The following is a 21,939-nucleotide window of genomic DNA, read 5'->3' as shown; positions in this document are numbered from 1 at the left end:
AGGGAGCAGGCTCAGTCCTGCTGTGCCCCGACGTGTCCAGGTCTGTCGTGCATGGAGAACTTAGGGAATGACCAGTCTCCTTCTTCTGCTTACTTCCTCCCCACATCAGGGCCCCAGGACACCTGCACTTGCCATTTATCTTATTTTCATGCCGGGTCCCTGTCCGTGGCCTCGAGTCTCTGCCTTTGCTGTCGAGCATGCGGTTGTCTCCCTGTGGCAATGTTTTACTTCCGCCCAGATCCCGCGCCTCCTGGGTGCTCTGGCCTTCTTTAATGTTCTGTTTGGCCACCGGGGTTTTAGCATCTGGGAAGTGGGAGGAGGGGCACCCTCCGTCTCTGGTTTCTCCAGGTCCCTCTCCTCCCTGCTGGGTCCTTCCCCTCCCAAGCCCAGGCCCCTGTGAGCCACTCCGGATGGTGTGGGCAGATGGGCGGTTCTGGACGCCTGCCTGACTGCGGTCATGTGATGACAGGCATTCCTGCCAAAGGGTACGGGCCTGCCAGAAGCTGGCAGGGGGGGGAGAGGGCTCGTGCTGGCTGGACCGCCCTCCCCTTCCCAGAGACTCAGGGTGGAGTTGACTTCATGCCCCGCCTCCAACTTCGTCCTCACACCGGATCGCCTCAGTTTTAAGCGGTGTCGGGCCCGGGGCTCTGGCTCTTCCTGGTTTCCATCCCTGCGGACACACTCGTCCAGAACGACATTCTCTGCCGGAGTCCTCTTAGGAACCACATCCCCATGGAGGCTGGCCAAAGGACCACCTGGCCTCAGCCTTTTCCTGGGGTGCCAGTGCGGCCCCTGTCCCAGTGGCGAGGTGGCCTCTCCTGCCTGCACCCTGGGTCAGGCGAGGGGTCCCGCAAGTGGCCCGGGGACCCTGACTGCCTTGCACTAGGTGATTTTGTGGCCTCCGTCACATACGTATTGGGTACGGTGTCCCATGGGGCTCTGCACCTGTAAGAGCAAAGACTCCCCAAAGGGCGCCTGTGTTTGACCTGCTTTCCCTCCTGAGATGAGGGCGTCTGGCCCGGAAGAGGGTCTTCGCTGCTGTTCTCGGCCAGATTCGGAGACTAACTAGGAAGAGCAGTATCTCCCCCCGACCCTCCCAAAGGGGAAAGGGGGGGGGGACGTCACTCTTGAAGTTGTGAGTCTTTGTTAGAGAGGTGACTTTCCTTTTACGACAGAGGTTAACGCTGCAGGGGCCGGAGGGGGCAGGCCCGCTCTCACGACAGACGCTGCACACACCAGGCCGCCTCACTTTACTCGTTCAGTGAGTGTTGGCTGAGCACCACTGAGTGCCCGCTCTGTCCTGGGAGCTGGGGAACAAACATGCCTGGCCCCACCGTCTGGGGAAGACCCACCCAGGACAGGAGGTGGGGGAGGGCCGACCCAAGGTCCTGGAGGCGCTGTGGGGCGTGCGTTGGGAGGGCAGGAAACTCAAACCCAAGAATCTAGTCGGGCCGCTTCCTAGCCAGGAGATGGCTATGCAGAGACCCTCCTTCTCATGCCAGAGAGCACGAGCTGGTGCCTCCCCTTCCGGCTGACCATGGCTCAAGAGCCCGTCGACCTAGCCTGGGAACCCCCTTTTTGTAAAGAACCTGGAAAAGCTATTTCAAGTGTGACATTTCAAAAAATCCACTTACACACGTGACAACAAGATAGCATTTGGCAACGGAAGAAGACGATTCACACAACGTCACGGGCAGCAGCTACAACAGATCATTCCGACGCTCCTTTTAGCAGTTTCTGTAGTTCTTAGAGGAGGATTTGGGATAATTTCACTGAGACTATGGTGCCCTCTGGTGGCTGCGCCCAAGATTTGCTCTTCATGGATGGAGAAAAGGGGGTGTGGCGGGCTGTGGTGGGAGTCCCCCAGGGGTGGGCGGGGCGGTCCTCCTGTCCTGGCGCACAGGTAGGTCAGCTCTGCGGTCCCGTCCTTTGCTGCGGGTGGGGTGGGGTGCTCTGTGCCTCACAGTGGGGCATCTCCCCTTTTCCTGAAAGCGCTGGCGTGGGCCGGACAGGCACCTTCATCGTGATCGATGCCATGATGGACATGATGCACAGTGAGCAGAAGGTCGATGTCTTTGAATTCGTGTCCAGAATTCGCAACCAGCGCCCTCAGATGGTGCAAACGGACGTAAGTAGCGCCTTTCCCCGGCCCCGCATCCGTCCTGGTGTGAACGGTACAGAGCGAACCCGGAGCCCTGGGCCACCCCCAAACGACACAACTGTCCCAGATGTGGCACATGTATAATAGAGCCTGGTGAGGACATTACGGTCAACAGTGCCAGCTGACCTACTCCCCTTCCTCGACGCCATAAATGGTCATTATAAATGGCTGTCAGCCTGACTGTCCCCAGACCTCCTTCCCTAGGCAATGCGTGCAGAAGGGGAAGCCCCCAGGGCAGCAGGGCGCACGCGAGGGTCCTGGGTGCTCGGGTGTCCCTGCAGATGCAGTACACGTTCATTTACCAAGCCTTACTGGAGTACTACCTCTACGGGGACACCGAGCTGGACGTGTCCTCCCTGGAAAAGCACCTGCAGACGTTACACAGCACCGCCGCCCACTTCGACAAGATCGGGCTGGAGGAGGAGTTCCGGGTACGTGGGAACGACCCCAGGGGGAAGACGCCTGACGGGTTGGAGGAACCGCTTTCAATCACTGCCCTCCTGTTGGACCCCAGAAAAAGCAGGGTGGCTGCCCCGGCCGTAACATAGGGCGGAGAACAATCAGGGGCTTTGAGACAGGAGAGCAACCCTCATGGGGGAGGGTGTCGTGCCCACGGAAAAAGCTGAAGGTGGAGAAAGATGAACAGATGACCTCGAGAGAGGTGTTGGTGCGGGGATGAGGGGTTCGCTCGCGGGTGTCCGTGTTGTGACTGCGGGATTCTTGGCTGCAGAAACTGACCAATGTCCGGATCATGAAGGAGAACATGAGGACAGGCAACCTGCCTGCGAACATGAAAAAGGCCAGGGTCATCCAGATCATCCCATGTAAGGCAGCCCCGGGGGATTCCGGCCCTCAGGGCAGGCGGGATTGGGGTCGGCACCCTGTGGAAGTCTTTGACCACCCACTTCTGCGAGCCAGGGCCCAGGGCAAGACACCATCTGGGCCTGCGGCTAAGGGCTCCTGGGGGTGATGGCGAGGGCTGGGAAGAAGAGCAAGGACAGGTGACCCAGACAGTCCTCGGCGTCAGATGGGCGGCTCATGAGAGGGGACGCAGATGATGAGAGAGGCAGCAGGTCCTGGAAGTGGAGAGATTTGCTCTGACCATGACTCTGGGGCCACCCGACTCCTATGTCAGCCAGTCACCCCCTAAGCCTGTACATGGGGGAGGGGGTCCTGCTCCAGGCCTAGGGGAGGCGGGAAACGGGCCGGCATGCTGTCAGGACCCTAGCCTACTGAGGTTCCGGGTAAGCGGGAGGAAAGATGCCTACGTTTGTTGAGGGGGGAAGCAGAGAACTTCACAGGGATCAGAGGAACTGCAGGAAAGGAAGAGAGAGGGTCTGCTTTGAGGAGAGGGAGCGCCTCGTGGCAGGTGGACCCCAGGTCCTGGACATGCCCTCGTGGTCACCGAGCATCAAAAGGGCACTGGAGCTGGATGAAGCCTGCCGCAGCCTCAGACCCCGGCTTTTTGGTGGCTGTGGCCGCCACTCCGGGCTGCCTGCCTGTCCATAGTCCTTTCCCTCCTGAAATGCAATTTTTTGAAAGATTTTATTTATTTATTTGACAGACAGGGATCACAGTTAGGCAGAGAGGCAGGCTGAGAGAGGAGGAAGCAGGCTCCCCACTGAGCAGAGAGCCCGATGCGGGGCTCGATCCCAGGAGCCTGGGATCATGACCTGAGCTGAAGGCAGTGGCTTTAACCCACTGAGCCACCCAGGCGTCCCTGAAATGCAATATTCTTAATGCTCCTATTGTGGTATGAATTACTTCAATTCATGACAGATGAAAATGTTAACTGCAATATTTTCAGAGCTTTCTTTCCTACCAAAACATAATTTTCTGGGCCAATTTAATTAAGCTATTTTATAAGGTAAACCTTCCAGGGACTTGGCTTGACATAGCAATTTTATTCATAAGTTTTGTATTTCGGAAGCTGGTAGCAGCACACTGAAGTTCGCAAGGCAGGGCTGGCGTGTGTGCTCACTGAAGGCACATCCTGTTTCGTAGATGACTTCAACCGGGTGATCCTCTCCATGAAAAGGGGTCAGGAATACACAGACTACATCAACGCCTCGTTTATAGATGTAAGTATAGGGCGCCCCGGACGTGCTTTGCGAAGATGCATGTTTCCTTCGTCTGTGATCACAGAGACTCCTGATTAACTGCTTTCCACAATCAGGAAGGAATCCTGAAATCCAAAATATTTTGTTAACAGAATGACTTGCATGAAAAAAAAAGAAAGAAAGGAAGAAAAGAAAAGAAGGGATAATGAGTTTTGGGAATAGAAAGCGTAGGCACCCTGCTAAGTAATTTGCTAGTTTCCGTTGTGTTTTTAAGACACAGCGATTTTTCCATTCTATCCCTAATACTCTCGGGTCACCCACCAGCACTGCGTGGCTCTCTGTCCTGCACTGTCTGCGACCCGCTCCATGGGGACAACGTGCTTGTGTGTTCAAGGCATGGTCACCAGCTGTCTCCATGCACGGTGGCATTAGCCGAGGAGCGGGTGGGGATAGACACAGAGGCCGAGTCTGCGTCGAGCTCCCCTTTGTGGATGAGAAAACTGTGCCGGAGGTCGCTTGGGCTGTGTGGAGGAACTGGGTTTGAATTCATTTCCTCGAAGTCCACACCCAGTCCACCCCCACGAGGCTAACTGAGCCAAAACACAGAAAGATGGGAGAGCAGAGCCCGGGTGGTGTCGCAGGGGACCAGGGTCTGTGTGCGTGTGTGTGTGGCTCGCCATACCTGCTCAGAGGGGACCCCGGGTGCTGCAGGGGAGAGAGCGGGTGCCCTGACCTGTGGCACGGTGTACGTGTGCATGCATGCCTGCGGGGGCTCGGTGCAGCTGGGGAAGCCAGAGGATGCTCTCCATCCTCGGCCCCTGGGCTCTCCTAAGCCAACCCCTGCATCTGCACAGGAACCGGCATGAGAGGAGGGCAGACTCTAATCTCTGTCCCTGTTCCAAGGGCTACCGACAAAAGGACTACTTCATCGCCACCCAGGGGCCGCTGGCGCACACCGTGGAGGACTTCTGGAGGATGGTGTGGGAGTGGAAGTGCCACACGGTCGTGATGCTGACGGAGGTCCAGGAGAGAGAGCAGGTCAGCAGCGCTCGTGGCCGGCCCGGGCCCTTGGGGGGGCAGTGTGCACCTCCGGCATCCCAGCCCGCTGGCGGTCCTCTGTGATGGGCCCACCGGTGATCAGCTGCAGAGGCCAGGCCACGGCCCAGGCGGGAGACAGGCAGGACATGGAATAAAGATCCCGTTTGCTTAGCCATGGCCACCCACACTGGCTTTTGGTCTTACCCAACGTTTTACTTAGCCAGCCTCGCAAGTCTGTCATTTTGTTTCTCCGCAAATACAAATTTGATCAAAACCTGTTGAACAAAACAACATTTACTCATTTTCTTCAAGCCGTAAGGACATAGACATTGACATGGGCACCTTACGGACGGTGTCCTGGTTGAACGGGATGAGTCAGTGATTCCCTGTCCCCAGAGCTCCATCCGGGCCTTGTTTACTGAGTTCAGTTAACAGCACAGTAAGTGCTCATGAACCCACTCTCCAAACGAAAAAACAAACTCTGGTCAGTGATGGTCACCTATCTGGGAGCTCTTTCAAGACAGAACCACTACCCTGAACCCATGTTTTGATTTCTTTGCTTCTTTTAAAAACAGTGCATTGAGTTATAATACTCATATTATTCCATCCATATTTTTAAAGGGTACAAGTCAGCAATTTTTAGCATATTTACAGAGTTGTGAAACATCATCATTATTTAATTCCAGATCATTTCCATGAGCCCTTTTCCTTCTGTTAAATCAAATGGGGCTGGGTCGGTCTCAGAACAAACGCCCTACCCGTGCGCAGCCAGGCCCCGTTCCTTCCTCCTCCGCAACCTCTCCTCCACTTTCCACCTCTGTGATTCACCTGTTCTGGACATTTCCTGTAAATGAGATCATATGACCTGTCTTTTGTGATTGAATTCTTGTATTTACTATGTTTTCTAGTTTTAACCATGTTAAAATAGGTTCTTTTTCTCTTGACGACTCGCCTTCCGTTGTATGGGCCGCCTTGTTTGGGCATACCACTCTATTTCCCATTTGTCTGTTGATGGACGTGTGGGTTGTTTCCACTCTGGGGCTATTGTGAATTGTGTTAGAAACGTCCATGTTGGAGTTCTTACATGGATTTGTTTTCGTTTCTCTTGGGTAGACACCTCGGGGTGGAATTGCTGGGCCACATTGTAACTCTGTCTCTCGAACTCATCTGGCTGGACGTTTGGAAGAATGTCCACAGCAGCTGCCCCGTTTCATACTCCCACCAGAGTATACAAGTTTCCAGTTTCTCCACCAACACTTATTACTGCTGGTCTTTTTATTATTTTAAAGATTTTTAAAAATGTATTTGAGATAGAGCGAGAACAGGGGGAGTGGCAGAGGGAGAGGGAGAAGCAGGGGAGCTCCCTGAGCTGGAAGCCTGATGCAGGGCTTGATCCTAGGACCCTGAGATCATGACCTGAGCCGAAGGCAACCGCTTAATGAACTGAGCCACCCAGGAGCCCCACTACTGATCTTTTTAAAGCCATCCTTGTGGGTGTGGTCTTGGCTTTTCAGAAATCCTATACGTGTATGTCTTAAGGCTACTGTTCAGTTTTGCTTGCTATCGAACTTTCTATCAGGGGGTCATTACAGTGCGTATTCTTCCGGGACTTGCTTTCCACACTCAGAGGATGCTTCTGATGTACTCCTGCGTTGATGCCTGTGGCCGTGGCTCATTCCTCAGTATGTCCTTGTGTCTCACCGCACACAGTGCACCCTGCATCCATTTATCTGTCCCTTCTCCTGTCACGGGCATTTGGGTCAATTGTGTTTTGTTGTTTTTTTTTTTTTTTTCTCTTTTACAAATGGTGCTACTAGTACATTTTCCTACAGTTCTAGTGCTGCACAAGGAGTAGCCTGTTCCAGGGACAGAATGCTACATTGGAGAGTGACAGTTTGAATTGACAGGATAGTTTCTACAGTGGACACTGTCAATGGAGGAGAGAGATCTTTCATTGACTTCCCTAGTGTTGTTAGGGCTCCTCGTGTTTGCTGACCGACTAGGCGTGCGTATGTGTCACCCCTCCTAGGCCCTGGCTGGCATCCCTCTGATTGCTCTGAGGTCAAGCATACTTCAAACATTTACGGACAGCATGTTCCCTCCCTGCAAGATGCCTGGCCAGGCCTTTCCCCTGTTTTGCTAGTGAGTTGTTTGTTCTTGTGTTGACTTGTAAGAATTCTTTACATATTCTTGATTCTAATCCTTTGTCAGTTGTGTGAACTACAAATATCTTGTCACCATTGATGGCGTGTCTTTTCACTCTCTTGGCCATGTTGGTTGATGAAGGGAAGTTTGTTGTGCTCTTTTAAAAAAAAAAATTATTTATTTATTTGACAGACAGAAATCACAAGTAGGCAGAGAAGCAGGCGGGGGTGGGGGAAACAGACTCGCTACTGATCAGAGAGCCCAATGCAGGGCTGGATTCCAGGACGCTGGGATCATGACCTGAGCTGAAGGCAGAGGCTTTAACCCACTGACCCACCCAGGTGCCCTCATTGTGTTCTAATCTGATGTCATAATCTTCGAGTTGTGGGTTGTTCACTCTTTTGAAGTCTTGTTTTTTAGTAAGTCCTTCTGTACCCCCAAAAGAAAAGACATTTTCATCTAGGGCTCTCACAGTTTTGTTTTTGACTTTTAAGTTTTAACCTGTCTGGGTTTACTTTCATGAAGGTTCAAAGCTACCAGATATGGTAGGGCATGTTGTGCACTGCCCAACTCCAAGAGGGCTGGACTGTTCCTATCAGTCCTGGTAGAGTGTGAGTCAGGGACACACCCCTTTTCCTACATGGAAAATGGGTTTTCTCAGCTCCGTTGATTGGATAATCTCTTCCTGTATCCAAGTTCCGAATACACACCTGTTTCTGGATTCCCTTGGTCAACAGGTGTTAGCCGGCATCCATACTCGTGTTTGTTATTGATTTACTGTGTCAGATGAGATGCGCTAAACGGTCTGAGAGCCATCCTGCAGCATAATATCAAACCGCTAACAGGGCATTATTTCGTGTGAGACTTAAAATTTCATTTTATCCCCCAAGGATAAATGCTACCAGTATTGGCCGACAGAGGGCTCCGTGACTCATGGCGAAATAACAATCGAAATAAAAAGTGATACGCTTTCGGAAGCCATCAGCATACGGGACTTCCTGGTCACCTTCAATCAGGTATTGTCGCCGGTGCTGTGGGATCTCATAGACAGACGGCCCCGAAGCGGCCATCGGGGGCTCCTTACCCTGGTCCTTACCACGGTCCCAGCACATCCCGCTCCTCCAGGCTTTTCTAACTGGTGCATTCGGATCAGTTTTTAGCGTGTGAATAGGGGCAGATCGCCTCTAACATTTGGACCTCCGTGGTCGTGTGCGTCCTTGCTGGAGCACGAGGGAGGATGGGGGAGCAGAGTGACCAACTCTAAGAGGCGTTCCACAGCCACAAACACCCGCTCAGGAGAAATGGCAGCGGCGGGGACAGGGCGACGAGGTGGTGTGGATGAAGCCACAGAGGCCTCTCCAGGCTTTTCCAGAGCGTCTAGGACAGGAGGGGTCCTGGCTTCTTAGGAAAGAGACGATCCTGTTTTCTCAAGCGAAGCTGCCAGGATCCGTCCCGTGTCCGCCGGGCCCTAGCGGGGGCTCTGGGGACATCCTCTGTGTATCCTGCTCCCCATTCTGTGGCCTTCTGCTCTGGGGTACACTCGGCGTACAAACAGCCTGGCCGGGACCCCCAGTCCAGCCAGAGGGGGACTGTGCCAGCCGTCGGAGGACCCAGGAGGACCCCAAGCCTGGGCCCTGCTCCCTGGGAGGGTAGGTCTGTTCCTGGATGATCAGGGCTGCATGAGCAGAAACGCCCTCCCCTGCCCACAGCCCCTGGCCCACCAGGAGGAGCAGACCCGCATGGTCCGCCAGTTCCACTTCCACGGCTGGCCCGAGATCGGGATTCCGGCCGAGGGCAAAGGCATGATCGACCTCATCGCGGCTGTGCAGAAGCAGCAGCAGCAGACGGGCAACCACCCCATCACTGTGCACTGCAGGTGAGCTGCCGGGGCCAGGGCGCCCCCTCCTGGTGATTGGTGGGATGTAGACCCCAGGCCCAGCCTGGGGCTCCCAGCCACATGGCATTGGTCCCCGAGACTTTCCCTACACAGAGAGCTTTAGGTGTCTAAATGTCATCTTAGCTACACACAGGAGACCTCGTGGGAGGAGGAGCAGGGAAATGACTCAAACACACGTTTCCATGAGCTTTTGAAGTCCTCCCCAGACCAGCCAAACATAGCTCAGACTGACCCGTTCCCAAAATTCAGCTGCTTATGTTCACATTGAAAGATGTGCTGGTTCTGGCTGATGTGCCCACCCCACCCTGTCCTCCCCCCAGAGCTCTGGGAACCAAGGCAGGGCTATAGCACATCCTCATGGAGGGCAGATTTTTCTGGAGCTCCCAAGCCAGGTGCCAGGGAGGCCCGAGGAGGGACATGTGGCGAGCGTGGAAGGCGAATCTGGCAAAATCCAAATCCAAAGACGTGCCGGCTCCAGGTCCTGGTCAGGCCAGCCCCTCCCCCATGCCAGCAGGAGGCCTTGGCCGCCACTCCAGAGTTCTCCCCAGCAGGAGTTTGGGGCATTTTCATTCTCGGGGGTGCTGATTTGCTTCTAAAGCTGTTCTAAATCTTCTTCCACTTGCGGCTTCTGCTGGTTGCGTGCCTGCCGTTGCCCCCTTGATCCTTGGGGCCGCCAGAGCCTGGGCTGAACTTGGAAGGTTTGGAACTCTTCACCTGGGACCAGCCTGGGTGCACTTCTGGCCTGGCCAGCACGGGGAGCACAGAACGCGGTTTTTGGTTCTTAGGGGGCTTTGTAGGCATCCTTTGGAATAAACTAGAAATCCGTTCCTTTGCGTTCTGCCTCCAGGGACCCAGACAGTTTAGCACATGGAGGGCACCAGGAAGGCAAAGATGAACAAGGTTGCACAGGGCAGAGGCGGGGACAGGTCATGGAAACAGGTCAGAGCCAGCCCACGTGCGGGACTGGGGGCCTGGAGGCCTCTGGAGGAAGTCAGCAGGACCTGCCCACTTTAGGCCTGCTCTCTCGGCTCTCCAGGGGGTGCCCGGGCTCTGCTCCTGTAGGCTCATCCAGCACAGCAAGAAGACGATCATCTTGAACGGAGTAGACCCAGATCTCCACTGCTGGGAAGCGTTCCTTGTCTAACCCTTCCTGGCCGTCCTCTGTCTGGCCTCACCCTTTGTGAAGCAGCACCTCTCTGAAGGCGGCCGCTAGCACAGGGGAGTCTAGCCCTAGTCCTGACCCAGGCCGGTCTGCAATTCTGACAAGTGGTGCTGACGCTGCTGGTCCTGGGGACCGCACCCTGACAACCACCGGTCTCCACGAGGGAGGAGGGACGTTGTCGCCCTGGCTTGAAAGCTTGTAATCGGTCTCAGTCCAGCTCGAGAGACACCTTTCAGCTGCAACAGGGCAAGTTTTGGGAATTTCATGTTTCCTGCTCTTGCTCCGTGTACGTGAGCCTTAGACACGCAGACTTTGCTCGCTTTCAGTGATGATGGCCTCTGCGTGGATGTGTACGGATGGGCTGTGGGCTGTCCCTTTCCCCTCCCCAAGCGTGAGTGTGCTTGTCTGCATGAAGCACTTTCCCCCCCCAGTGCTGGAGCCGGGCGAACAGGCACCTTCATAGCGCTCAGCAACATTCTGGAACGAGTAAAAGCCGAGGGCCTTTTAGACGTGTTCCAAGCTGTGAAGAGTTTGCGACTTCAGAGACCGCATATGGTGCAAACCCTGGTAAGAGACGGAGCCGTGGGGATGTTTCTGAAAGGGTCAAGAGTGGTCTTACATTGGATTTGACGTCTGTTCCGTTGAAGGAGCTCGAGTGTGTGGGGAGGGAGGAGGGTGAGTTCCCACGGGAGAGAGCTCATGGTCCTCTGCGCGGTGAAGCCTGATGGATCCCCTTCCTTCCTCGTCTGCTGCGGACTGTCCCCGGGGCAGTACGTAGGAGGAGGGGTGAACTCATGGCTTCGACTCTGAGACCCGTTGGACACATGCACCGATGATGACAGCTCGCTGGGTCTCCGCGGCTCTTCCACCGTTTTCTGGCGCCGATGTCTTGCGTCCTGTGACAAATCCACACACTTCCTGGTTTGCAGAAGACGTGCCTCCTCGCCAAGCTTGGTGATGGTTCTACCCCAATAAGCACAATTTCAGAAACTGTTAGAACCCGTCATTTTTCTCGTCTTCCCGTTTTTACACTCCCTGTGCACTTACTCGGCATGGCTAACAGGATCCCGACTCCAGTAGGCGTAGAATGTGGCAGGAGAGGCTTCCAGAACCTTCCCATTGCGGGGGAAGCTGCTAGAATCACCGAGCGAGCGGGGTTGCCCTCCCACCCCCAGGCTGGGCAGAGCATGGTTCTCACCCTGAGGGCATCCCAGGGAGGCCTGGAGAGAGTTCACACTCCCCCACGGCCAGGCTGCCCTCACGCTTTCTGGGGCTCAGACCCAGGCAGGCATCAGGATAGTTAAGGCTCTCCCTGGTGGTCCCAAAGCACAGACAGGCTTGAACCGCTATGACTGAAGGAAACGGGGTGCCTGCCGGGTCCCTACACCCTTGCCTTACGTGCCCCTCTTGAGGCCAGGCCATGACTGAGAGCAGGAAGGAGATGGTGCTGGGGGCCCCTTCGCTCTCCTTAGAGCCCTGACCCCAGTGCAGACAGTCCTCCTTGCTAGAGTAGAGCTCTGGAAGATGCTAGAGGAGTCCTTCTAAAAGCCAGGTCAGCCTCCTGCTAGCTAATACCGCCTGGCAGCATCACAAACATGAAAGATTGACTTTGGGCGTGGAAAAACCGGAGGCAGACCCTTCCATGGAGGGCTTTCAAAATCAAAATAATAATGCATGGGAACATCCTCCAAAAACATTCTGTTGTAAATTCTGAGCCACAGTCTTTCATCTTCTTTCCTGACTGCTATTAAGTCCACTACGGGCTTCCCCAGGCAGAGGGGGTAGCTTTTGTCCTGCATGGCCCCCAGAAAACAGGAAAGCTAAGCCAGGGTCTCCCTTCGATGCTCAGACTTCAGGCTGTCATCTCAAACGCAGGGCTGGCCCCCTCGTGCCTCTGCAGCCTCGAACAAGCTCCTTCCACTTTCTGGACTTTAGTTCTTTATCTGTGGAAAGCGGGGGATGGCACCTGCCTCTAGTTGACGTGCACAAACTTTGTGTGTGTGCGTCGGGGGCCCATTAGTGCCTGACCTGGGCAGGCCCCTGGCGACCGTGGCAAAGAACATCTCTAGTCTGGCTCAGCATGCAAACTCTCCCTTGGTTTCGAAGGGACCTCAACTCCCACAGAATCTTCGAGTCTGGCCCACGTTTCCTATCTCCAGGCGCCCGTCCTGACTCAGCTCTGCTCTTTCCACTGCCGCCTCTCCCCGCACCCCTCCCTGGGAAGCTGCCCATGGCTGTCGTTGGGCTTGGGTCTGTACCCTCTGGTCTGGTGACACAGTTTAACAGAGTGTTTGTAACCTGACTTGGAAAGTCAGCCAATTGCTGGCCACTCGGCAAGACTCTTGAGACAGGCTTTAGGGCAGCACGCATTCCAAGGCAAAAAGTGTTTTTGTTTTTATTTTTTTCCTGGGAGCTTTGTGCTTTGATGGGAAATGTCTGTGACCTGAGGTGTGGCCTGTGTCATCTCAACAAATTGCCAAAATACACACCATTGATCACTGGGCACCAGTGGCTTGGACTCAGTGTGGATGGGTCACAGGGAGCTCTTGTGTTTGCTGCTAAAACAGAAAGGGGTTAATGGTGCTTCCACTTCCTCCAGGACGGGAGGCAGCTTTGATGTGAGGCTGAAGTAACTTCCAAATTTGGGAGAGAAGATGGGCGGGGCTGGGGAGCCACACTCCCTCTCTCCTGCTTCCCGGGCCCCTCCCTCGAGGGCCCAATTGCCCAGCACCACTCGGCCAGCAAGTACCTGGTCCGGCCAGCAAGTACCTGGTCCGCAAGGAACCAGACCCTCTTACCTGAGAGGCAGGTTAGCTGCCTGTTGCTCCTCAAACCTCTGGGGTCCTCTTCGTTCTGCCAGCTGACTGTCATGCACGCGGAGCTCCAGACTCTCCGGCAGCTGCCCTGGGCTCCTGTTCCTGGGCTTCCCATGAAGTGTCCAGTCCTGGCGGACGCCACAGGTCCTGCGTCACCACCCCCATCCTCCCCTCCATCCGTGCACGCCCCGGCTCCCTGCCTCACCCGCTCCAAGAGCCGGGGGAGGACAAGAGGTGCACGGCCGTGTTCTCATGGGTTGAATGCCTTAGACGGAGAGAGGCAACATTCTCCTGAAATCTAGTAAAATTTATATAAAACAGTGTCCCCTCTTTAGAGTAAGCTTAAACTAAAAAGTAGCCTAGATTTTCATCCTTTTTAACTTTCACAGATTGCTTCTTTGTGACGCAGTGAAGTTCAGTATCCCGACTTCTCTCATTGATTTTTCAAAAATACCTGTTTTCCAGTTTAAATATGAAAACTGAAGACCTTTTACTCAGACTGCCCTAAAATACGACAAGCTGAAGCTAAACATCGACATGTTCCATATAAAACAATAACTTTAGGGCTGCCTGGATGGTTCAGTCGGTTAAGTGTCCAGCTCGTGGTTTCGGCTCAGGTCATGATCTCAGGGTCCTGGCTCTGCGCTCAGCAGGGAGCCTGCTTGGGACTCTCTCTCCTTCTGCCCTTCCCCCACCCCGCTCACTCTCTAAATAAATAAAATCTTAAAAATAACAACAACAACAACAAAAATCCAGCTTCATTTTGAAGTGCCCCAAAAGTAAATTTTGTAACTGGTCACACTCTTTTATGTCTTCTTTTTAAATGTTTCACCCAATTAAATTAATGGACTTTAAAAAAAATGTATCATTTTAATGTATTCTTGTTTTTTTTTTTTTCAGGAACAGTATGAATTCTGCTACAAAGTGGTACAAGATTTTATTGATATATTTTCTGATTATGCTAATTTCAAATGAAAATTCCTGCCTTAAAATATTTTTTAATTTAATGGTCAGTATATTTTATAAAAATCATGTTAATTTATTTCATAGTTGACATTAATGCCCGTCCTAATTTCTCTGTGTATATTTTGTTATGCTTTGAAGGCCACTTGCTGTAAAAACTGGAACCATGTATTAAGGTCAAGTAATATCCCATAAAATATATTTCTGCTAATACCAGTAAATATGTTAATTTTGCATCAGATACAGCCCATTGTTGAATTTCACACGTGCAGCACTTCTAAATGTTAAAAATCTGAATATGCAACGTGTGCTTCCGCAGGAGAGAAAACACAAAGCCTGTGCTGTTAAGAAAGCAGTCGAGACTCAAGAACCAGGAAAATTCTCTTTCCTGCCATTGTTTTTACAGTCCTGGGCGGTGGCATTTGGGGGGAGGGTGAAATGTTCATGAGGATAGATACACTGTAAACAGGGAATCCTGTGAAATCCTCTGTTGGAACTCGTGTGCTTGGTTTTCACATTTTAAAGATCAGAGACTACAGCCTGATCTCAGGTATAGAACACGTCAGCGTCGCTGGTGGCTGCGGGGTGACCCGTAGACATGCGTTTACTCAAGGCCGGGTCCCTGCCGTCTTGGCCTGAAGAGGAGCGATGTAGGCACGGGTGGAAAGGTTCCCGCACGGCTCTGGGTCCAGCGAAACCAGCTCTCAGGCTGTGCTCCCACGTAGCCACCTGCCATCGGTCTGTCTGGGCGTCTGACTCAGACGACCCCCTGAGCATCCCACCGACTGCCTTTCTCAGCCTCGCCTCCCACTCTGCCCCCGCCCCTCAGCTGGTCTGAGCTCTCCCAGACGCCCAGCACCAGCCACTTCCCAGTCCTCACGTTCAGATAAAGCTGGACGGGCGACTTGCACAGCCGCAAGGAGCACACGCTTGGGGAGAAAACCACAAGCAATTACGCTTTCAACTTTCTGAGGAACATTTTGGTATTAAAAAAAATCTTGTAAAAGCTAAGATTGTTTGTAAGAAAAGAAATCTTATAATCTAGATTTATACAGGTTTTTTTTTTTTTAGAAGTCCCACTCCCCAATATTTAAATAAAAGAAAAAGAGAGAGAAATCCTTAAATCTAAAAGCTAACTTATTTTTGAATGGAAATACTACTGAGCCCTTTGACACTGGGTAGTAATGATCTCACTGCCGGACAAGATCGGCTTGTGGGGCAAAAAAAAGAGGGGGAGGGAAATGAATGTAGAAAAGTTTAACTCAATGACTGATCTTTCTATGCCACTCGGGAGCAGATGAGCACAATATATATAATATATATAATGTATATGTATTATATATATATTTATTTATGAATGACAGCTGCTCTAACTTACTAAAAGCATTTAACATGTACATTTGGGGTACTTTTTTTTTCTTTTTCTTTTTCTTTGTTTTTTGGTTTTTTTTTTTTTTTTTTTGCTTTTTAAAAGAAATATAAAGGCCTTATGTGACATTTCCGCTGAGAAGTGATTGCCCCCTCCCATTGCCCTGTTCATCCTGTGTCCCTCCCTGGGGTGCACCCCGCAGCTCCAGGGCTGGTTACCTGCTAACAGCAGCCTTGTCGTAATCAAGCCGCCGCTGCTCCTCTGAGCCCTGCCCCTGGGCAAGAGGAGGGACCCGCTGGAAGGCCATGAGCCCAACGTGGCGACCACGGCCACCACCGCCGCCAGCCGCATGCCTGGGCCATGCAGGCACTGCTGAATGCAGCCCCCTCTCTCCTTCCTGGTACAGCTAGGATGCACTGGGGTCAAGAGAGAAACGGAGGGAACTTCACGAGACACACCAGCTGGTCCCATGTGTTTTCATTGTTAAAATCCCGAGTCCAAAGCCTTTCTTTGACTGATGGAGAAGAGAGGGAACCAAGCTTTCATTTGGCACCAAGCCCTAGAAACGAAGTGGGCCAGTTGTGACGAAGGTGACTAATATCACATGTGAGGGTTTAAAGTCAGCCGAGGGAATGGATTTGGGTCTCATTTAGGAACCCTCATTAGAATCTGACCGGCCTTTCAGAGGCCTGCCTGCCATGTCTTGGATGGAGATTAAGGTCAACCTTACCCAGGGTGCCCTCGGGACAGTGCCCCGTGTGTGTTCTTCTCTTTCCCTCGTCCACTGCAGGCACCTGGCACCCACTGTGGCCCTTCCAGTTCTGGAGACGAAGCAGAAGCTGCGGTCCCTTGGAGGGACTTGCCTTTCTGGGGGCTTGGAAATTGCAGCCTCATGGCCTCTGCCCAGCTCCTGCCCCCAGTCCAAGGCCCCCCAGGCTCTCTGGCCATGCTCTCTGCGTCAGCCAGGAAACTGACCTCTGCCTCCCCCTCGGTCAAAGTCGGTCCATTGTACATAACAAACGGCCCCACAGTGCCGCCACCGTGTCCTACCCTTCACGTTTTGTATGTTGCATGCGGTTGCATTCATATGCCAAATAGCGATTAGGAGCCTACCGTTCTGATCGACAAGCTGTACGGTCACTGTGTGACCCACTTTGCTGCTTCTCTCCATGTGCTAGACGAATGAAGAATGCATACCAGTGTTTTAAAAGGTATTTTTATGTGTTTTTAAAAACTTTTTAAAATGAGCCTGACATGTCTGTTTCAGCATTCCGAGACATGCCCCTGTTATTTTTAAAATGTATGATTACTGATACTTTTGTTTAACTCAGTTGTGTTTAATTTATGTGCAATCTTTATAATGTATGTATGTATTCCCATTTCAACGATCATATTTTCTTTTATTACATCTATAATTTGATCTTGCTCTGATTATAATGCCAGTGAATGTTGCTGAATTCTTTGTATATGCAAATTGCAAGATCTAAAACATTCTGATGCAAGGATAAATCTTTACTTTGACTTCCAGCCTGTGTCTCTTTCTTCTATGAAATCTCTTCATTGCATTCAAACGGTGCTTTACTTCCTTTCGGACAAGACATTCATTAGGAGGTAGACACTGATTTATGTAGACAATTAATTTAGGACTTTTAAAATCTAGCTCAGTTCTGGCATGAGGACAGCCCGGACACTGGGCATGGTGGCCAGGGGGTTGGCCCAAGTTTCCGGCCGCTCTTCAGAAGACGTGATCTGTGTGTGCAGCACGGAGTGAAAACTCGCCCTTCTGGGAGCCTGTGCTCCTCTTGGAGTCCAAACAGGGATCTATGCTCTGAGCACTGGGTTCTCCGAGTCCCAGGGAAGAGGACAGAATGCTGGAAGTCCACGGCCAGGGGGAATCTGAACGTCCTTCCTATGCTGCTGCTTTTCCTCCTAAAATCTGAAACCTTGCCCGACCTCCCTTTGCACATCCGTATGTCTCTGGTCATCCCCACATCTGTCTCTGCACCCCTCCGCCTTCACCTTCCTCCCGGACCCACACGCCAACATCCTCTTTCAGATATTCTGGGACTAATGTGGAATTTAAACATATGCTTCTTAGTTTTTTTTAAAGATTTTATTTATTTGACACAGAGAGAGAGAGAGAGAGAGAGAGCACAAGCAGGGGAAGCAGCAGAGGGAGAGGGAGAGGGAGAAACAAGCTCCCTGCTGAGCAGGGAGCCCAATGCGGGGCTTGATCCCAAGATCCGGGGACCATGACCTGAGCGGAAGGCAGAGGGTTCACTGACTGAGCCACCCAGGTGCCCCCTTATGCTTCTTAATATTTGTTGAATTTATTTCATAAATGTTATAAGGCTTGTTATATTTGTTAAAATAGATGATCTTATAACCTTTTCATTCCCTCTCCCCTTCCTCCTGCCCCCAAAATCACCTGCTGTGAGATACCATTTGCTCCTATGGGCCATTTAATTACTGGGTGTTCCTCATGGGTCTGTCTGCCTGTCTCTTCTCAGCTCTACGTACAGCAGGACCTGGGATAAAGGGACCAGAAAAAAGTATAGGTGCAGACAGGAGAGGTTTGGGAGAGGGATGGTGGGGGCAGGAATGGTCATCAACCAGACAGCAAGGGACCAGGTGACTCAACCAGCCTGACCGAGCCCACAGCCTCAGAAAAGGAAGAAAAGTTAGGCTGCTGGGGCTCCCCTCCTTCCCATCCCAACAAATGGAAACATTCAAACATGAGTTCACATGCTAATGACCTCGAACAGACTGGCAGGTTAGGGAGCCAGTTAGCCAGGGGCTGAAGGAGCTTAACACCTGGCTGGGACTGAATGGTGTAGATTAGGGACTTGCCTTCTACCAGGCTAGGTGGCATTTCGGAGCACTGAAGGACTCAAGGATGAGATACATCCCAAACTTAGAGAACTCCTATGTGAAAACTTTGCATCTTAGAAGTGACAAAACCTGTCCCCTCTGGGCAGTTGTGTGAATCGCCTCTTTGCTCAGTGTTCTGCCTTAACATCTGGCCACGTCCGCACATATGCAGCTTCCTCAGCCCCCTTTAAAGGGCTACTTGGAATTCTCCAAACCTCACAAACTCTGATGGTCATCCCTCCATGAAGGACATTGGCTTGTATGCTGCAGTGGCGTGATGGAAACACTTGCACAGACGTGCATTTGCTCTAGGGTACAAAGTACGTCTCGTGGAGAACTTCCTAGGGGTGAAATGTCTGGGTTATATGCATTTTAATATGTGTCACCTTAAATATAAATAGTAACTGCCAAATTGCCAGAAGATGTCCCAACTCCTTTGCCACGTGTGGCACGGCTGGTGCCTGCTTCCCTTTGCATCACTACCGCTGGGTATGAGCAAACCTCCTAGTTCTTGCAAAACTGCAAGGCAGAAAAGTCATACTTCGTTTCCACTTGCATTTCCCTAACTTCCAGTGGGTGGAGCATCTTTTCACACTTTCATCACTTGCAGTTTATCTGTGAATCACCAATTCACGTTTTATCCGTTTTCCACATTTTTTAATCCATTTCCAAAAAGTCACTTGACTTTTTCTCATCGATTTATTGTGATTCTTTTTATCACATAGACATCAACGCTTTTTTATTCAAATCAGAAATATTTCCCTTCAATACATCGTAGAAGACTGTCGTGGATGGCTGCTTAAACCCCTCGCCCAGGAAGCTCTGGGACTCACCAGCTGACAGATTGGGTCGGTGAGCACGGCCCGATTCTGCCCAACAGCAGGACCCTCTGTGGGGCCCAGTAAGCATACCAGATAGAACTGTCATTCCCATGAAATCATCATGGAGACACGAGGAGGGCTTTGTGCGAACAAGTCACGGGCATTCCATTCCTTTGTAAAGACCAACAGTCAGGAACTCCCGATTTACAGATACCGGATGTTCATGGCCCAAGGCCGGAGGCGCCAAGACAGGGAGGAGGACTGTGACCAGCCCTCGGGAGCCTGGGCCGTCTACACAGCCCTGGACTCGGGGGCGGGGGTTCTGGAACTGTGGCTGGAATACGGTGTCGGGGAAGATGATTCCAGCAGCTCATCTAGGGGAAGCGCGTAGAAAGCCCAGCAAACGGCAGGATCCCAGCCATGTATCTTGACTCGTTTTCAGTAAAGAGGCAGCCTTTGCTTCATGGAGTTGACATCTGTGATGTCCCTCTGTGACAACCCAGAGGCCATGACCCGGTCGGTGAGTGCTGGGCAACGGAGTCCCAGGCTCCCCGTCCTGACTTGTATTGGGATCATGGGAGGCCCTCCCTTCTGTTCTTCCTCAGCCCCTCCTGGTAGGGATCGTTCCAGATCCACGCAGACGCCTGCCCCCTTCCTCGACCTGCGGCAGACCACTCTTCCCCGGGACCCATGCGCTCCCCGCTGCTCCCACCCCTAGGGAGCCCCACATTCTCTCTCAGGCTCTGGATCGGGCTCAGAGGCCAGAGGAAAGACTGAGTCTGACAGCCGCGGCCCAAACCCTCGTCCCTGGACCCACCCCTTCTGCCCAGACTGATCCCATGTGACCGGGAGCCCGCGGTCCCCGTCTCTACCTGCGAGGGCCGCTCCCCCCAGGCTAATGGGAGGGCTCACTGGCCAGGAGAAAAAGTCGCGGTCCCACCACGGCAGACTCATGGAGATGTGGACACGCTGGCAAAGCAGACCCTCTGACTGCCCCGGTGTGCTGCTCCCTGCTCTGGGCTCGTGTTTGTGCCTCCATTTCTCCTCACCCTTCCTTTAATAAAAAGCCTAAGTCTGTGGGTTTTAAAATTTCATGTCACACACACCTGGCTGGGCACGTCGTGTGGCCGGGGCCAGTGGAACACGAGGCTGGGGAGTACTGGTGCGCCCTTCACGGAAGGACGGAGCTTCGTCCGGCAGAGGCGGCGGCTCCCGTTCCCAGAGCCGCGCGCCACAGGCGGCCTCCGGGCAAGGCAGGGGCAGCCAAGCCAGCCCGGGAACGGGTGACCCAGTTCCTCAAGAAGTCTCACCAGGGCTGAGCTCAGGACTGGAGGGAACCTTCTGTAAAATGGGGGGGGTGGGGGTGGAAGGGTGGGGAGAGTCCTAGGCAGAGACAAATGCAGCGCGCACACGCATGTGCATGTGTGTGGTTTGTATGTAGGAGTGTTTGTACGAGTATGTGGATGGGAGTGTGTGTCACTAGGAATGTAGCGTGAATAGGAGTAGGCGTGTAGGACTGTGTGGGAGTTATGTGCTCTATGAGTGTGTATGTGTGTTACTAGGTGTGTACGGGTGTGTATGGGGGGGGTCTGGCCTAAAGGAAGTCAGCAGCTGGCACGGTCAGAGCACAACATGGGGGGGGCCTGTGGGATAGGAGAAGAGTAAATGAGACAAGATGGGATTGGGAGGGAGACAAACCATAAGTGACTCTTAATCTCACAAAACAAACTGAGGGTTGCTGGGGGGAGGGGGGTCAGGAGAGGGTGGTGGGGTGATGGACACTGGGGAGGGTGTGTGCTATGGTGAGTGCTGTGAAGCCTGTAGACCTGGTGACTCACAGACCTGTACCCCTGGGGATAAAAATACATTATATGTTTATAAAAAAAATAAAATTAATTAAAAAAAAGTATACCTACAAAAAAAAAGTAAGAATAGGGGCACCTGTGGCTCAATGGGTTAAAGCCTCTGCCTTCGGCTCAGGTTGTGATCTCTGGGTCTTGGGATCGGGCCCAGCATCAGGCTCTCTGCTCCGCAGCGAGCCTGCTTCCCCTTCTCTCTCTGCCCGCCTCGCTGCCTGCTTGTGATCTCTGTCTGTCAAATAAATAAATAATTTTTTTTTTTTTTTAAGTAAGAATAGTTTCTGTTCCCCGAGAACTTTCTATCAGATGGGATGTTGTTCGCTTGGAATCTCGGGCCTGGAGACGTCACCAACCCCCCGGCAAGTAGGTCTCCCACCCTGTTCTCAGGCACGAAGTTGGCCTGGTTGGTTAACCAGCTGTCTGATGCTGTCCCCCAAAAGGCCAAGTGAAACGTGTGTCCTCGGACGGGTGTTGTCAAGCACTGGCTCCAAGGAGCTTTCCTAAGCCAGTGTCTACAGGCCTCCCAGACAAGAGCCGCCCTGTGCTCTCGAAACACGGCACCGTCACAGAGGCGAGGAGAGGAGCCGGTGCACCGCGGTGAGGTTTTGGTTAGAGCTGAACCCTAAAGGGTTTTTTAATTAACCAGTATGTCCCATTCCCCAGGCATGTGGCTAATTGAAATTTTTCTCTATGCAAGGTTCATAATTACTACGGAATCTGGAGTACTGGCAGAACAGCTTAATCATAGAAAAATCCCATTATTTTACGTTTTCTTGC

At 52.5% G+C, this 21,939-nt stretch overlaps 1 protein-coding gene across 12 annotated transcripts in view; it reads left to right on the top strand.

Annotated features, from left to right (window-relative positions):
- Positions 1–17,138, top strand: part of PTPRE (protein tyrosine phosphatase receptor type E) — a 152,396-nt gene extending 135,258 nt beyond the window's left edge. For 6 of the 12 annotated variants that reach the window (XM_045068531.1, XM_045068530.1, XM_045068533.1 and 3 more), the window contains 8 exons: positions 1,993–2,128; positions 2,443–2,592; positions 2,892–2,985; positions 4,166–4,242; positions 5,125–5,259; positions 8,295–8,420; positions 9,114–9,280; positions 10,149–10,709. In XM_045068531.1, the coding sequence (XP_044924466.1) occupies positions 1,993–2,128; positions 2,443–2,592; positions 2,892–2,985; positions 4,166–4,242; positions 5,125–5,259; positions 8,295–8,420; positions 9,114–9,280; positions 10,149–10,398 (1,135 nt within the window). In that variant the 3' untranslated portion in view covers positions 10,399–10,709. Of the gene's footprint in view, positions 1–1,992; positions 2,129–2,442; positions 2,593–2,891; positions 2,986–4,165; positions 4,243–5,124; positions 5,260–8,294; positions 8,421–9,113; positions 9,281–10,148; positions 10,710–10,894; positions 11,031–11,234; positions 12,969–14,179 lie in introns of those variants that run through there. The other 6 variants (XM_045068532.1, XM_004751719.3, XR_006603135.1 and 3 more) reach the window with 5 other exon arrangements.
- Positions 17,139–21,939: the final 4,801 nt, after the last annotated feature.

This window comes from Mustela putorius, unplaced genomic scaffold, assembly GCF_011764305.1.
Source record: "Mustela putorius furo isolate JIRA1106 unplaced genomic scaffold, ASM1176430v1.1 tig00003909_pilon_pilon_pilon, whole genome shotgun sequence".
NCBI lineage: Eukaryota > Metazoa > Chordata > Mammalia > Carnivora > Mustelidae > Mustela > Mustela putorius.
Note: the sequence above shows the minus strand (reverse complement) of the source record. Positions and strands in the feature narration are given on the sequence as shown.